The 17360-nt window shown below is 35.4% G+C and overlaps 3 protein-coding genes across 8 annotated transcripts in view; 1 reads left to right on the forward strand and 2 right to left on the reverse strand.

Moving 5' to 3' along the window:
• Positions 1-2875, reverse strand: part of LOC117931301 (inositol hexakisphosphate and diphosphoinositol-pentakisphosphate kinase VIP2-like) — a 30457-nt gene extending 27582 nt beyond the window's left edge. Inside the window, exons 1-5 of one of the 4 annotated variants that reach the window (XM_034852243.1) lie at positions 2599-2874; positions 2342-2504; positions 2096-2155; positions 1760-1806; positions 507-590 (exon numbers count right to left, since the gene is read on the reverse strand). In XM_034852243.1, coding sequence (XP_034708134.1) covers positions 507-590; positions 1760-1806; positions 2096-2155; positions 2342-2425 — 275 coding nt within the window. In that variant the 5' untranslated portion in view covers positions 2426-2504; positions 2599-2874. Of the gene's footprint in view, positions 1-506; positions 591-1759; positions 1807-2095; positions 2156-2341; positions 2505-2598 lie in introns of those variants that run through there. The other 3 variants (XM_034852244.1, XM_034852245.1, XM_034852246.1) reach the window with 3 other exon arrangements.
• Positions 2876-4444: 1569 nt separating this feature from the next.
• LOC117931303 (uncharacterized protein YtfP) lies at positions 4445-10491 on the reverse strand. 3 transcript variants are annotated; one of them, XM_034852247.1, is made up of 16 exons: positions 10337-10488; positions 10073-10198; positions 9815-9874; positions 8713-8826; positions 8534-8621; positions 7764-7909; positions 7580-7681; positions 7074-7145; positions 6819-6918; positions 6654-6736; positions 5773-5850; positions 5581-5679; positions 5442-5492; positions 5273-5329; positions 5012-5053; positions 4445-4681 (listed from the first exon to the last, which is right to left on the reverse strand). In XM_034852247.1, the coding sequence occupies exons 1-16, from the start codon at positions 10451-10453 to the stop codon at positions 4601-4603; spliced, it is 1416 nt and encodes a 471-aa protein (XP_034708138.1). In that variant the 5' UTR covers positions 10454-10488; the 3' UTR covers positions 4445-4600. The 3 variants fall into 3 exon arrangements, 2 of the variants coding, with proteins under 2 accessions (XP_034708138.1, XP_034708139.1); XM_034852248.1 differs by lacking the exon at positions 10337-10488 and having other exon boundaries at positions 8713-8816; positions 10073-10163; XR_004654016.1 differs by lacking the exons at positions 4445-4681; positions 5012-5053; positions 5273-5329 and having other exon boundaries at positions 5581-5689; positions 10337-10491.
• A 384-nt stretch (positions 10492-10875) lies between these two features.
• On the forward strand, positions 10876-14215 carry LOC117930034. The gene is made up of 3 exons (XM_034850482.1): positions 10876-13229; positions 13756-13884; positions 13976-14215. Exons 1-3 carry the CDS (start codon positions 11001-11003, stop codon positions 14132-14134), a joined length of 2517 nt encoding a protein of 838 aa, XP_034706373.1. The 5' UTR covers positions 10876-11000; the 3' UTR covers positions 14135-14215.
• Positions 14216-17360: the final 3145 nt, after the last annotated feature.

The following is a 17360-nucleotide window of genomic DNA, read 5'->3' on the forward strand; positions in this document are numbered from 1 at the left end:
AAAGGCTACAGTCATGTTTACCACTGGTAACCACCTAGATACAGGCTCCATCATATACTGCAGCAAACACACTACTCCATAAGCTATCTCCTTCCTCCCCAAATGTCCAAAACCATTTTGCCAAGGTTAGGTTTGTTGTTCAACACCAACATCAGTTTCAAAGTTTTCTTCCAATTCAAGAAATAATACTAAAAAAATTATTGTACCTAATTGTTCTAATTTGAGTAAAATAAAGGAATAATCTTTGCTAAAATCAATAAGTCAAGTAAAGTTAAGAAAAAAAAAATTCAACAAGAGTTTCATGATGTTAGCATTCTTTTCCCTTGGATTTTATGGTGGAATGAGCATTCTAGATAGACCTAAATCCTACAGGGAATGTCAATGAAATTTTCAGGCTATTGTGATTCTTGAAAACCAGAAGGTATAAGTATACCTTAACAAAAATATTTAACTGCCTCAAGCAAAAAAAAAATTAGTACATGAGAAAGAAAAAAGGAAAAACTTACTTTCTCAAAGCAGCATAAGCTTCAGCCTTTTCAAGAGGGTAGCCAGATGAATAGAAGGCAACCAAGCAATCACATATTGGCCAGCTGAAGTAAGCGAGCATGGCAACAAATCAGACATCAATCAGAGACCAAACTGCATGATTATGTTACAAGGACACCCTCAACTTATAAATAGCTGAAATCAACACCATGAATCTAAATAGTCACATTGATGACAGCATGCAGAAGTGTCGAAATAATATGTACAAACACAGAAAGAGAAGATTAATCCAAGTCTTGAGCCGAAGTGTTCCATGTTTCAAAGTATTTTTAGATATAACAACTACTGATACAACTGAAATCAAGGAAGTTCTCTTTATTCAAAAATGGTCTATGTACCATTTTCATTGGAAAAAAATAATATTCAATGTCTAGCAAGTTCTCCATTGCGATAGTGAATATAATCCCAGAAATGTCAGTAGGGTTGCTCAAGGAGCACCTGCTGATCCTATTGAAGATATAATAATGAAACATAGACAAATCCAAAAGTAACCATTCTCTCACTTAAGAGTGTAATCCCTACTCATCAATTAAAACCAGTCTTCTGATTAAACCATGAAATAAACATCATCAAAGTACAGGAGTCCATTCTGGACCTAAGACTTAAAACTAGTGTAACTTATAAGTTTAGCAGTTAAATTAATGTTAATTTCAAAACCTTTTCAGGAGAAGACCGGTTTAAGTCAAATGGATTTGAAAAATATTTTGTGGCGGTCTTCCATGTTTGAAATAAGAATCCAGGATAGTAATTGCAGAATCTTAAGTTTCTTCAATGATGGTTGGAATTCTTTGTATATTTTTTTCTCTTGGATTTTTTATTTTATTTTATTTTTTAATAGAAGAGTCATTAGCTAGAGTTTGAAATAAACACAAAACAATGACATCCTTATTTCAAGATTAAAATCCTTCAAGATCTCTCCCCAGTATCCCATAATCCATATCTTGGAAACCATTACTTCTTTGAAATGATGCCAATTTGCTTCCCTTCTGATTTTCTATAAATTAGGCAGGACTAGCCAGCTTCACTAATTCATGTCTAACAAATTCTTCAATCATGTAGCTTAGGAATTAGATTAGATAGTTCCACAACCTCAAGTTCTGAGATAAAGAAAGGAACCAACTCACATTATAATCAAACAACAAATACACATGGACAACTTTATATGCCAGTAAACAAAGGACTCTGGTGCTATATTAATAGCATGGTAATGTACCTCTCTACAGGATCTTCAAGAATAACCTTGTCGCCGAAAATTATGATCTACAATAATTCATTCAACAAGAGACCTCATGAGAAACATAAACCATAAAGACTACCAGCTCAAAACAGATAATCCACCTCTGGACCCTTCCGTGCATCATAATTCTTACTTATTGTATATCTTATTTCAGGAAAAAAAAAAATGGAATCATTCAAACGAACTCACTGGATTTTTAATCAAAAAATTCATTTAATGCAATTCACCCAGACAAACTCATGAGAATGACATGTGAGTCATCCAAATCCGCGCAAAAAAGGATAAACTCCGGTTCAAAATAAACTCAGATACCTCAAATTCACCAAATGCTTGGAGTCTCTCAAGAATCTGCCCCATGGGAGCCGAAAACACCTAAAGCATGATTTATAAGAAGAAGAAGAAGAAGAAGAAGAAGAAGAAGAAGAAAAGGTAACACATCAAATCCATCAGTAGGCGGAAAAACAGAATCAAACAAAACGAAAAACGATTCTACTTTCTTAAGTTTCCACATCTGCTCTGTTTTTGGATCGTATGTAAATTCAGCAAAAGGAATTGAACCTCGGATCCACATTTCACCTTCTTTTCCATTACACATACACCAACCGCTATCTTTTTACCAACACCTCCCCCTAACACCACCATCTTTCTCTCGCTAAAACAAACTTTCTCTCTCTCTAAAGCTGCAGATTCAGGAACGCTTCCGAATCTCAACTTCACTGCTCTGTTTCCCGCAAAAACAGAAAAATCATATTAAAAAAAAAAAAACAAAAACAGAGAAAGCGCGTCGAAAAAAGTAAAACACCACAAAGCGTTACCGGAGACCGCAAGAAACGCGCCGACTTGCGAGAAACGAAATCGGAGAGATGAGAGGAAGAGCTGAGAATGAGTCACGGGAGGAGGAGAAAAAAGCTGAGCGGAGGCAACAATGAATATATGGCTGTATGTGGGGCTGCGGAGAAAAAAGCTGAGCGGCGGCAACAATGAATATATGGCTGTATGTGGGGCTGTTTGGAGAGGTGGAGATTGGATTCTGGAATATGCAAGATTTTTAACAGGAGGACGTGGAAAGACTTTGGGTCTCCGACTCTGCGCTTGTGGAAGTCCTTGTCATATCATGTCTGTGAGGTATGGGCTTTTCGGTGAACGCGTCCCCTCAAATACGGTCGTCATATCATGCCTAAAATGTGTGCCATCTCCTTTATTTTTAGGAAGGGGCAGTTAGGTCAACCACGTTCAAATTTTTCCAAAATTACAAGTTACCAAATACGCACCGTACCAAACTTTAAATCACGATCGTTAATATATATAGTCAAATTCGAATCATCCAACAAAAGTATCAAGAAATGAGGTTGTTTTTTTGCTACATAATTGCTTGTAATGGATGATTATTTTTTCATGTAATATCCAAAAGTTACAAGTCAATATCATGGAACGACTCAATTTATTGGAAGTTGTAAATTGGTCTTCATGATTTTACAATGAGTAAATTTTTGGCAATGAATTTTGTACATTTTTTAATGTTTATAGGGTCATATATTATGTATCATCATTATATGTGTCTATTATTTTATGTGCGATGATTTATGATGAAAATGAAAGAAAACGAATAAAAGAAAAACATATAGATTTAACGTCGTTCGATATATTGCTTATGTCCATAGGAATAAGAAATAAAATTTTCCCTATATATCAAATTAAGGTTACATAATAAGGCATTTATACTAATCCTCGTATAATGAAATTTCAAAAATACTCTTATCGCTCCGCTTAATATAAGCCACATATATCAATTGTGTTCATTTTGAGTAATTGTCACGATTGTCCCTCAGCCTTGAAACAAGTGAGATAAGAATTTCAGTCCAACCCTGAGATAAGATTTCAGTCCAACATATGGATGTCACACTCAGATTGAGATGTATTATTAAATGTTAAAGAGTTCGGATTCTTTACTTTAATAATGAGGAGATCTTATGGTTGGGTTATGGGTCTGTGTGGGACATTGGGAAAAATATTATACGGCACGCAAGTGGTTTAGCCCGGGGGTCCATGTGGTAGTCGGTCCTTTTTGTTTGCCTGGAAGACCACTCTCATGAAAAATCTATAAAAATAATTCAAATGAGGTGACGAAGCCAATAATTTTTTTGTGGGGTTGACCACCATGTGTTCCATAGATTTGCTTGCCGGGTGCTGTGGGAAGAATTCGACAGAGGTTGTTGAAGTTGGATATTGGGTAAGTCATTTTCCCCCATATTCGTAATGCCTAAATCCCCTTTCATGGGATTTGCCATCAATGTCAAGGCATTTTGTCAGTTTGGTAGGTGGTCTCTTCTGAATTTCCTCCCATGTTTTTATTGACTCAAAGCATGAGAAATGAAATCAGATTCTCACTACTGTTCTGGCTTAGAATGGCTGCTGGATTCTTTTTCATTGACCAAATAGATGTTAAAATCAAATCATTAAAAAGCCAAAATTCAGGTGTCCCAGGGACCTGTTTTTCTCTGTGTATGCAGTAAAGAGGTTTAAGAAAAAGATAAGCTTTCATGTGAAATATTGACCATGGAAAAACTTCAAAGGATGGGCGTCCACAGTCGTTATTCAGATAGAAGTAAAGCCTGAAAAGGGTAAATCTCTTCGTTTCTCAAAGACAGGCAAGTAAAGAAGAAAGAAAATGAAACATCAAAATTGAAAGGAATTTATTGATTTACAAGGAATGCTTATAGATCCCACCAACAAAATTTTGCTAGTATCTTACAATAGATAGCAGTTCATACACAAAAACTCAAGAGTAAAAGCTCAGGATGTCTAACAATGGATATATCATATGACTTCCTCCAGGGTAGCATCCAGTGCGAGTTTACCTATACTTGTGCCTGCAATGTATCCGCCTGTCCAAGCATTCTGTGAAAATAATTGATGGCCCAGTAAGATTACGGTGATCATCAAAGTAGGAGGTAATAAGATGAGGAACATCCAGATGTAGTATGCACAATTTCACAGATGGAACTGGTGTTATGTGAAAGTGAAATCATATGGACAAATGGCATCTACCAATTTGGCTTTGCACGAAGTCCTACTGTTTGTCTTTGCACAAAGTCAAATACACAAGGAGCTTTGGAAGGTGATTGTTATGCCAAATGTCTTTCTATGACTTTTCTATTCAATTTCGACTGCCTAAAATTGATAAGAAGAGTTATTCTGTAGCAAAGGATGCATTTCAACATTTCATACCTGGAAATTGAAACCACCGGTTACCCCATCAACATTCAACACCTACAGGTAGTTCAACTTTAGAGTTCCATAAATGATCATTAACCAAAAAAAAAATGATAATAATAGAATTGTTTAAAAGGTAGAAATCATGTACTCAGGGGTCAAGACCATAAATTGAAGTGACTGCAACCATAACCATGTGGGTTTGAGGTATTCTTTCAAGCTTTCTCATCAAGAAGAAAAATGAAAACCCAGAGCATATAACAGGAGGAACATTACCTCTCCTGCAAAGAATAGATGCGACTGTATCCTGCTCTCCATTGTGTTTAGCGAGATCTTTATAAGAGCAAGGAAACCAGACTCATTCTTTCATCAAAGAGATTAATAGATAGAAATATAGTAATAGCAGGCACATGCAGAGAGAGAGAGAGAGAGAGAGAGGGAGAACCTCAGACAATGGAACACCACCGGCAGTGACAAATTCATCCTTAAATATGCCCTTTATTAGAAATAAATACTTATCAATTCAAGAAGGTTGACAAATTAAAAAGTAAAGTAAAAAGATAAAGAAGTTGAGGGGATCATACCTTCCCTGTCACTCCAAATGAACAGTGCTTTAAAAGAGAAGCAACAGAATATAATGAGTTATTTGAAACGGAAGCCCACAAGATATTTCCATCTAACCCCTGTATAAAGCTAAAAAAAAGTTATCATCCATAATGAAAATTACACTGAAAAGTCCAACATACATTTTTTCAACTTGAACCATCCATACAAACCTCACGATCTAATATATATTTCCAAAATCTCTTCACAAGGCCAAATTTTGAGGGACAAGAATTCAGCACCTTTTGCTTCTGCAAATGGTGGGGGTGAAAAAAGAAAGCAATTGTCAGTTAAGATGCAACGAATTCTGATGCTCTTCTGGAATAGTAAATCCATGAGGCTAAATGTGTATGTGAGTACTTGCTATTTAGCCTTTAAGAAAATGGAAATATCAGTAGTTAACAAGAAAACTGGGAATGTAAAATTTCATCAGGTTTCTTACTCTAACAGTAAGCCATGATTGTTAAAATATGATATCTTGGGGCAAGACTTTTACTCTTCTAAAACATTATGTACTTGTATTTTGCCATTGGTTGAAGTACAGTTCTGTTGTGTCAAATAATATACACCAGAGCCCTCCTTTTTTGGGTTCCTGCCAACTAATGACAGGACACTAGCTTGTTGGAGATGATATATAATCTATTACCAACAACTGTTGGCATGTCAAACACATGTCTACACAATACCCATTTCTGCACGTGTTCAAAAGCTTCCTGGGCACTTAAAAATGAAGTCCAAATATAATTCTTTAAAATGTGCAAAAATACAAATGACAGCTCCTTCTGTTTTCAAAATCTATTTTAAAGTACCTACCATCCTTACTATTTTATTCTCTCCCAAATGTAATTACGCATGTTTAATGCAGTAAATTTCAAAGGAAACACATATGTAGCCCTGTCTCCATGCCTATATTTTTGAAGCTACTATGCCCAACACCCCATGTCCATGTTAGAAAACAACACTCAGGCACATTTTAAAAAATCACAGTTGTTTGGCATCATACTCCTTTCACAATACTCCATTTCAAAGAATTAAAGCTAGAGAACAAGATTACCGCAAAGTGGTCCTTGTGTTGAATAAGGATGGTTTTCACATCTTCTATATGGAGATCAGGTGTAAAATCCACAAGAAGTATCCCTGCATCCAAATTTTAGCGAGTTAAAGAAAGATGATCAAAATATTAGAGGATGTAAAAGAAGGAAACAAGATATTATGTTACCTCTGTAACCTGAATTGAATAGATCACGGGCCCCCCAAGCAGATAATCGAAGAATTACTGGCCCACTGAATCCCCAGTGAGTGACTAACATAGGTCCAACCTAAAATCCAAAAATATTTGTTGTCACCACATAAGAATTACTGATTCATGGAATCCCCAGAATGCGACTAACAATACCCATGCTAAGATCCAAATTTAATGGTTAATCATGTACATTCCCCAAAGTTCCACACAAAATCAATGAGAAAAGCATGCCTGAGAAAGCTGTGGTTTATTCTTCTGAACATTATCTAGTTTCAAGTTTGCCTTAACCTTATGGAATGTAACCTGAGGAGAGAACAAAAAAATGAAATAATTAAACAAGTTACAGAAAAATAATAATAAAAAAAGGCCATTATATTATAGTTATTATCATAACCAGAATTGATATGGAAAATGAAATATTAATAGTACCAGTCATTGCATTAATTGGCTAACTAAATTGAATCTATTAATGAGGAAACCAATTTGTTATGAGCCAATAAAACCATTTACATGAATGTTATTTTTATCCATCATTCATTCTTCTATTCAACTGGGAATCATGTGGTTCAAGAAATGAAATAAGATGGGAGTAACTAGAAGCTAAATAACCACATTTTTAAGCTAGTTCTTTACTCACATAAGTTTGTTGCATAAGCAAACAAAAAAACTTGAATTTGCCAAATATTAAAAAGCAAGCATTAGGGAAAGGATTTTCATAGGTCAGAAAACATTGCTACCCCAGATAATTCTGCCAAATGCGGATCCTCAATCTTGAAAGTGAACAGACTTGGTACTGGATCTATAATTGAATGACCAAGCTGTGTGGCTAGGGCATAACCCTGTATCAACAAAAAAGAAACTTCATTAAGAAATGTAATCCATGCTCATGAAAATGCAGATGAGCCTATTATCCATCACAACCTGCCGGCTACTCCCACTAGCAATTAATAGGTAATCAGCTTCAAGATATTCAACTGAATTGATAGTACGCTTCTCAATCTTGAGAAGGAATTTCCCACCAACAGTAGTTGACACAGTTGTCACAACTTTTCCAGTCTGCAGCAAAACTGATTGAGGAGCTCACTTTTCAGCATGCACATCAACATACGTCAAGAAAATGTAAACATAAAACTTTGACACCCAAGACCTATTATTAACATCTGAGACAATATCATACAGCATGACATTTGTCTGCCAACAGTAATAAGACCCCCTCATAAAATCTATCTATTTATCTATCTATCTATATATCTTTTTCAGATATATTATGGTTGAGAATTAGCAAAATAGTATATGATTCCTTATATATTCCTTTACTGGAAGAGCTGCAACTAAAATATTTATAAATTAACAGGGGTATGCTATCTTGTTGTCTGGGAATCATTAAACATAAAAATGCAATAGAAAGGACCCTACAAGCCTGTCAATAAATAAAGCCCCACAAAATTAACTTTTTGTCAGCAGGAAATCCTTGATATCTATATTTACCTAACAGTTTTCCATTGAAGGATCTGCAATAAAAGAGCATATTAAAGGTCAGGAGTCAACTTCCCAAAGACATTCACCTGGCAAAAAGGTGGTTTAATAGGACATTGTGGTGCTAAAGAACCACAAACCCCACAACATAAGCACAATGAAAGAGATGGGGAACAAGTAAACAGTACCAAACAGTTCCTAGTCGGTAAACATACCTCTCCTCTTCTTCATCTCAGACATGAGGCACTCAATTACAGAAGACGAACTGTTGCTGACAGGAAATACCCGCCCATCATCCTCAGTCTAAGGGTAGAATAGTAATGCACAATTATAAGAATCAATATCATATGCACAATAAAGATAGAAACAAGTGGAATGCTTTCTTGGAAATAACCTTTAGGTTCACACCATGATCAGAAAACCATGACATTGTATCCACTGGGCCATGCATGCTGAAGAAAGACCCCCTGAATTCCTTATTACCCCTAGGATAATGCTCTGCCAAAATCTATGCACAAATTTAGCATTCTGAACAATATTTTATCATACTAATGTTCAAATCCTGGATTACTATTTTAGAATTTTCAATCATACAACTGATATTGAGAATGCCAGATAGATGAGAATAAAAAAGAAGTTACAATTTTGTTGGTCGGTTCATTTATATTCTGCCAATATCAGAGTATTTATTCAGTCCAAGAAACACAGAAAATTTATGAGGAAAGTGTGAGTTGTTTTAGTGAATTTATCATACTCAAGCAACTTTAAACCAGAAATATTGGCAGACCCAGAAGTCAGAAAGGATTATAAAAGCTACTTCTCCATAGCCCAATCCAATGCAACAAAAATCTGTCCTAAGTTATGGGTTACAAAACACTAGACAATACCACAGCTATAGCTAAGCAGTAAAATGATTCCAATTATCTTGTTTCCAGGAATTTATGAAACCAAGGTTATCACTACTGCCCTCAGGAAGTCAAATAAGCATTTCAATATAGCCACACCACATATCTTCAATTTCTGAGTTCTGCACCCAACAAAAGCATGAATAATCCCAAAACAGTATAGCCATTGATCTTCCTTGGATATTAACATGAAATAATTCAGGATTAGTAATACAAGATGACACCAATCATGACACACATACTGGAAATGAACCATATCACATCTTGACCAACAGCCAGTAAATAACTACTTCCTACTCCAAGGTGAACCATTAGACTAGGTCTATATTGATCAATTAAACATAATTCAATTGGTGTATAAATGAAAGAAAGAAAAGATTTCACAAGTGAAATATGCATCATTACCAAGAGGAAATAAAGTATCATATCAGTAGTTACTAAACAAATCACACATAGGCAACAGTACAGCTCGGCAGGTTGTATAAACAATATCTTTTATATGCGTGGATTTTTACATAATACAACTATTTTCCTAATTATAAAGGTTCTCGAAAAACAAGATGTCTCTTATTTCATCATAGTAAGCCTCACCATTTTGTCCAGACAATGCCCATTTGTCACATTGCATCGCCCTCCTCCGGAAATTTTCACCTGTGCATTTTGTGAAGAACACCACATTCAGGTGATGTATTAAAAAAAAACCCAACTATCAAACTTGTTTTCCGTATGAATCCCCAAGATTGTTTTCCCGGAAAAAACAAACAGTAAAAAAAAAAAAAAAAAATCGCTGTGAAGAAGACCCACTGTGCATTAATTATCCATGGATGTCTACATTGAAATCAGACAAACCTTTGAGAGCGGCTTTCCCTTTTCAATTATCACCACGTCGAGATTGGGAGCTACAGTCTTGGCCCTGATTGCTCCATACACTCCAGCAGCTCCACCCCCAACCACCACCAACCGCTCTTCACTTGACTATCAATCAAAGAAAAATAACAAACAACCAAAAATCTTCAAAAAGAAAAAAAGAAAAAGAAAAAAAGAAACAAAAAAAAAAATTGTTTCCCTCCGTTTGGTTACGGAGAAAACAAAATAAAAGCAGAGAAACGTCACCTTTTGAGACGTGGAGGTTGCAGCTGTGGTAAATAATCTCTTCTTGGGGGACATAATGGGAAAACCATGGTTTCTGCTAATGCTAGTGTGGATGAAGCGGACGAGAGTGAAGCTCATGAATCCTCTGGAATTTGGATATACGGCCCCGCTCCTTTCGTGAACCGGTAGGTCATTTACGGGTGGAATCCGGTGCGGATGAGGACAGTAGAGCTTACTGTGATCATTACGTGGCGAGATTCCATTGGTTGACTTCATAATTCCATTAGTTCTTGGTTCAAATTTGAAAGGGTGGCATCGGTTCGACCTTTTCAATTATTAATATTACCTATAATTTCGGAACCATAATTATCTATAATTTTGGCCCTACATTAATCGTCGGTTCAACTTTTTTTTTTTTTTTTCTATTTTCCTTTTGATATTTTTTTTTCAATTTTTTTTTAAATGGGTAAATGTAAACGAAAATTCTAATTATCTTATATTTTTTATATTTAATCATTTAATGTTAATAGAATTTGTATCAACTTGAATTACACCACACTTCAAGATCCACCAAGAAAAATCAGAGTATAAATGGAAGAAAATCTCTGAATTCTTCATCATCAACTCTTCCTTTTCCTTCTTCTTGTTCCCCTATTGTGCAATGCAGTAGCCTCAGAATCAAGAAATGGCGAAGAAGAAGCCAACCCCATTTCCCTCGCCGTCTACCGACTCCGGCGAGAACGTAGCAGAGGCAGAGGCCTCAGTCACCGGGGAATGCGAGCGAGCGCTCCTTGTGCTTCGCAAAGGAAACCACGCCAAAGCGCTGAGGCTCATAAAGGACCTCTGCGTTCGCCACCCAAGCTCCGCTGTTGCCCACATTGTTCAAGGCGATATTCTCTGCCAGTTTGCTACTGTAATCGACGACCTCAGACTCAAGCACCGCCACCTCAAGAGCGCGGCGGAGTCAATGCAGCGAGCGACGCTGCTGTCCCCTGATTCGATTGAGTTTGGGTATATGTACGCGAGTGTGTTGTTCGATTTGTGCGAGGATGGTAAAGCATATGAAGAAGTAGTGCAAGAATGTAAAAGGGCATTATCCATTAAACCCAAAAAGGAGAGTCCAGTAAAGGACAGTTATTTGGGAGTGTCTATACCAGTGAAGAACCTTATGGAAACACGAGAAGCTCTGTTCTCCCTAATGAAAATATGTTCTCTTTCGGATTCCGTGAAGAATCTTGAGAAAGCGGATGAAGAGGAGAAGCTTGAGTCGATTCATCTTGAGGGGAGTCCGGTATTAATTAAGTCGGTTACCAAGGGACCCATTGAGACTAAGGAGGAAACGGAGACGCAAGATGAGAAGAGGATGGAGATTGAGACCCGGGTAGCAGAAGAAAGGCTTCTGCCCCAGAGGTTGAAGACACCTGAATCCCATAATCAGACAGATGGAGCGTGTGATTTGTTTCTGGGACCTCATAAACCAGGACAAAGAAAGGAGTATCTGAACGAAAAGGAGATTAAGCCACATGTGGATCAGATGGAGCAGATTAAAACTTATTGGAATTCCATAGATGATGACAAGAAGAGGGGGTTGCTTAAAGTGAGAATTTGTGATCTAAAAGCCCATTTTGAATCGTCCAAGGATGATACGGTGATGGAGATTTTATCCGAAGCCATTGGTTTTGCGGAGGAGAACAAATCTTGGTCGTTCTTGGCTTGTTGCCATTGTGATGAGAAATTTGGGGATATTGAACCATACAGAAAGCACATTAATCAGAAGCACATGGGAAGTCTTTCGCCTGAGTTGTGTTCAGTTATGCCCCAAGAAGTTGATAGGCATTGGGCTGATATGATTGTGAAGGGTAGATGGAAGCCAGTTGATATCCCTGCTGCATTAAAAACCCTTGATAGTCATAGCAGTGCAGAAGGTGGAATACATAAGTGGCCGTTGTCGGATGATTCTGAGCGCGAAAAGATCCTTGAGGAAATCCATGTCATGTTCAAAACCCTCCTGAGGCGTAAATACCTTGCTGCAAGTCATCTTAGCCTGATAATGGAGTACACCGTGATTGAGATGCAGGCTAATTTTTTGGCATCACAGCTTTTAACTCATGGTCTGGACAAAACACCTCTGTGCATCTGCTTTTTGGGAGTTCCTCATCTTCAACAGATTCTTGACTATTTGCGGGTGGTGGCTCAAGCGTGTGGTATAAATGATTCTGAGAAGATTGGCTCCATACAAGAGATGGCCAGTGGCAGAGACAAGTTCCAAATCAAAGAAAGAATTGTTTTATCTGGTGACTCATTGATTCTTCTTTTGGATAAACGCTTCCTGGGAGAAGCTGCCAATGCAGCTAATGGCTGGGCAGTAACTTTTGGTATCAAAGATCAAGGAGATTATGCTCTGCCAGAGACTGATTCTTTAGTGTCTTGGTTATTTAGAGGTCCTTCAATGGAAGAATTGGAAGAAGTGTGGGCACGTCTAAGAGAATTTAGAAAACATAAAGGAGAGGAAATTTTCCATATCCTTGGGAAAGAATTTTCCCTCTTGGAGAGCTTATGTAGGAGAAAATGTGAGCAATTGGGTTATGCAAAAGCACTTGAGTCAGTTGAGAGTATCTGTTTGAAGGAATTTAAGGACAGGAAGCAACCGGGGTTTGTTCCACGAAGTTATGAGTCCCTTCTGGAGAGGCGTCGAGAAGAGCTTGAGAAGGATGATGATGCTATGTCTATCAGTGTTAGGTTTGAGTTAGATGTGATATCAAATATTCTTAAAGAAGCACAAGGTCTGAGAGCTGATCAACTCGAACGAGATCAAAATGATTTGGAAAGCGATGAAGATGATGGAAGCGAAGAGCGGGAATACGTGCTTATAGCACTATCACAAAAAATGGAGAGACATCGAGCTTCTCCTGAGGTATTCAACTCAGTATATGTGAACTTCAACATGATTTTAGATATATAATGCAGCTCATATTATTCATAAAATTTATACCTGATTTTCTCAATTATCATACAATAATTCACAAAATATTTTGTGAATAGCTGTCTTTTTTGTGCTCTTGATGTGCTTCTTTGCTTTTGCCTGTTGCAGGCATCCTTTAACTTTCTCCATGATATGTTTCTCTAGGGATGAATATTGATCTCCCTTAATACTCTGTTTGGTTGCCAGGAAAAAAAAATAGAAAAAGGAAACCAAAACTTGTGAAGGTTACAAATTTCCAATCCTTTAGGACAAACATAAAGAGTCTATCCAACTAAGCTAAATTATACTATCTGGCTTAGTTGATTGCGTTTGCTTCTTTTTTAGGAAAACAGAAGCAACTGTAAGTTAAGAATTTCCTTGACCATCTTCTCTGATTCCCCAATAACTAAATAGAGGATGAAGAAAGAACCGTTCGATAATTTTGTCCTTCCTGGTCTCACTGTGTTCATCCCTGCAGCTTTGCAAACTTGATGCACGGATCATGCAATGTATTGATGGCAGGAAGCAGCTGGAGTTTGAACTTGCAGTAGCATCTTCTGATGACTATAGGCTAGTTATGGTGATCCTTCTGAAGTTATTCATTCGGGTTTGTATTGAATTTGCCTGACCATTTTCCCAATGCTTTTCACCTTATTGTGGACCAAACTTTTAACATTTTTGGGGTTTCTCCTTTCCAGGCACACTTGCTGGAACTGGCTGAAAAATATGCCAAAGAGAAGTATGATGCCGCAACAGAAACAATGTTAGCACAGCTTGCAATTGATGCCAACAAACTACTAACAAAAGAGATGATTATGGGAAACAGACACAGGGAAAATCAAAGCATAAGAAAATGAACAAATATTACAGAAAAGCTAAGCATTTGAAGGTTTTAATAAGCATTGGATCCTATTCTTTTCCCTTTGCTGTACGGCTATACATAGTAATTTCAACTAATTACATGTTTAATTAGTTGTTCATGAAGTTTTTGTCTAATATATATATATATATATTTCATTTTACTTACTCTTTTAGTAATATTATTGTGTAGGAAAGCCTCACTATAACTATGGACAATCGCGAAAAGTTTCTTGGTCGCGTTGGGTCCAAATCATTTGGGTTTCATCATTAGCATGACTCAATGGTATAATATATACTTCCATTTTATTCTATTTTATTTATGTCAAAGAAATGTTCCACCTAGAAAGTTGTAAGGCTGTGTTTATTAATTATCTTTAAAAATAGTGGAATTATTTTTTTGTATGCATGTAAAAGAGTGTTGCCAATAAAGAGTTGCAAGGGGATGCCACCCACTACAATGCAAGTAAAGGATGGATAAATGATGCATCTAAATCTCGATGTGTAAAAGTTAGGTTATTTGTAGTAGTAAAACGTAAAACTATCTTTTCATTATTTTCTATGGTAATATAAATATTTACCAATTGAAATTATACTATATTTTTCAAGAAAAGATGCTTGAGATTCAAGCCCAGGAGGGTGGTACTCTTGTTTCTGACTTATCTAAGCAATCGGGCTATGTTCGAGATTTAAGATATAAGTCACAACTTAAACATTCAAGTGCAACTGAATTTCTTAATGAAGAGATAAATAGGTTGCGATAACAAATCAAAGAGTTACAGGAGTTTAAGACTGCCACTACCACTCGGTTGAAGGAGTTGAAGGCCATACATAGTTTCATGTCACAACAAACTAGCACTTCTAGTTCATTTTGGCTTAGCTTCTCAACCACCACCTCCATCATTGAGTTGACATCATTATGTGGTTTAATGTTACTTATTGGTCACTTTTGTTTTGGAAAGTTTTGGAATAGTACTTGGACATCGTTGCAAATATGGTTTGCTTGATGAAACAAATGTTTTGACCTATACTTATATTTTATAGGTTATTCTATTTTTATATTATTAAATGCTTCATTTATATAATATCATTTTATATTTGAAATTGTTGAATAACCTATAGTTTTATATGGGTTCAATAGAATTATGTAAAATTTTAAAAATTAACAATAATATTATATTTAGGAAGGAAATTATTAGTTTTATTATTAGTCTCCGAATGTGAATAGAGCTATTTTGGGATAAAATTGTTTAATTGCCTAAACATTATTAGCTTTTAAAGATGAAATTATTTTATCACCGACCTATTTGTCAACATTTTAGAGTAAAAACATTTTATCCTTAAATGTAAGTGAAAATATTTAGAGATAAAATTATTTGGTTGCAAAAACCATGTGTTAACATGATGGAGATAAAAATATTTTGTTTCTTAATGTAACCTTCAAAGACAAAATAATTTTGTTGTCTAATGAATTTTAATTATTCATATCTACAAATATAGGATTACTCGATTATATAGACAAGAGATGAATTTTTTTTTGTTGGAAAAGCCCTTTCTGAACATGTACTTTATTGTGGTGGCTACATAAAAATGATTATGAACTTTTATTTGCCATTTTAAGAAGGAAATCATTTGTGATCAAAAAGCAATTTTTTATCTTTTAAGTTTTATAATTTATTTACATATTATTTACCTCTTTTAAGTTTTACACATTATACAAATTCAAACCATGAGTTTTATAATTCAACAATATCGAATTTATATTAAAGGTGTCTTTTAAAGAGATATCTTTAGTATACATTCAATTTTTTTTTAATTGTATAAATGATATAAAAATTATGGACGGTGTCTTTTAAAGAAACACATTTAATATATAAATTTGATTTTGTGGAATTATGAAAGACACTTTTAATATAAATTCAATTTTTTTTAACACGATTGACTTCAAAAAAAAATTGTGAAAATGTGTTTCTTGAAGACACACCTCTAATATAAATTCAATTTTTCGGAATTATGGAAGGTATATCTTGAAGAGATATCTATGATTTAAATTCAAATTTTTTATAACATGTATCATTGATATAAACATTATGGAAAATGTGACACATTTAATTTAAAGTCAATTTTTTTTTTTTTTTAACATGTATCATTAATATGAAAATTATGGAATGTGTCACTTGCTAACGTGGTAAAAAATGTTGTAAGTTTGTTAATATTTTTACAACTACCATTTTTTAAGATTTTTTTTAAAGTTGTTGTATAAGTTAAAAAAACCCATGGATCTAGTGGATTAGGTTCATTGTTGACACAATTTGAGCTTCTAATATGTATATAAAATACCGAATTATAGAATAACACTATTTAAAATTTGAATAATGGAATAACACTATTTAAGATTTGTAAGTTGGTGTTACTAGGAATATGAATGGGACAAATCCGATATGAGATGCCCTATTACTCTTATTACCATAATCTAAATAAATTATGTAAGCCCAAAGGTTTTCCTAATCAGGTTTTGATGATAACAAACCATGATTAAGTTACTAGTTGGTTCGAATTGTAAAAAATCTCATGTATTAATTTGGAAATTTATCAAAGGACCTAATGGATACAAGATCAAGACATTTTGGAATTTAATCATAGGAAACAAATGTAAGATGAATGCATGAGTGCACTTAGGTTTTATATATCTTTTATGCATATTTGAAAACTCTGTTTATTCTTTAAAATTACAATTTCATTAAAACCCGAGTTTTATCAAATGTACCTTAGGCAAACGTTTCAAAATTGACATATTTATTTACCTAAAGACTTTACTTTGCCTAAGTGTTAGAAAAGAAAATAACAGAAAAAGATAGGTTTTCAAGGCCAAAAGGCTGAACCGGTCGAGGCACTGGCCAACCGGCTCAACCGATTGGGGAACCGATTGACCGGTTACCCTTGTCCGGTCGAGGAGTGTTAAAAACACTCTCTCTCATCCAATAGCTTTCCTTTCCCGGTTAAAGCACCCTCCTTCCCGGTCGACCCCCAGCTCGCCCGGTTGAGACTGCTTTTTGTTTTTCTTGGCTCCCAAGGTTAGAAACCTATAAATTGAGAGCTCTACTTCATTTATAATATAGAGAACACTTACATTCAATTGTCTACCCACTTGTTCTTGCATTCTCTTATTTCTTTCTTGATGCATTAAATCTACACTTGCATATCCTTTAATGCACATTTGTGTTT

Source organism: Vitis riparia, chromosome 14 (assembly GCF_004353265.1).
Source record: "Vitis riparia cultivar Riparia Gloire de Montpellier isolate 1030 chromosome 14, EGFV_Vit.rip_1.0, whole genome shotgun sequence".
Classification (NCBI taxonomy): domain Eukaryota; kingdom Viridiplantae; phylum Streptophyta; class Magnoliopsida; order Vitales; family Vitaceae; genus Vitis; species Vitis riparia.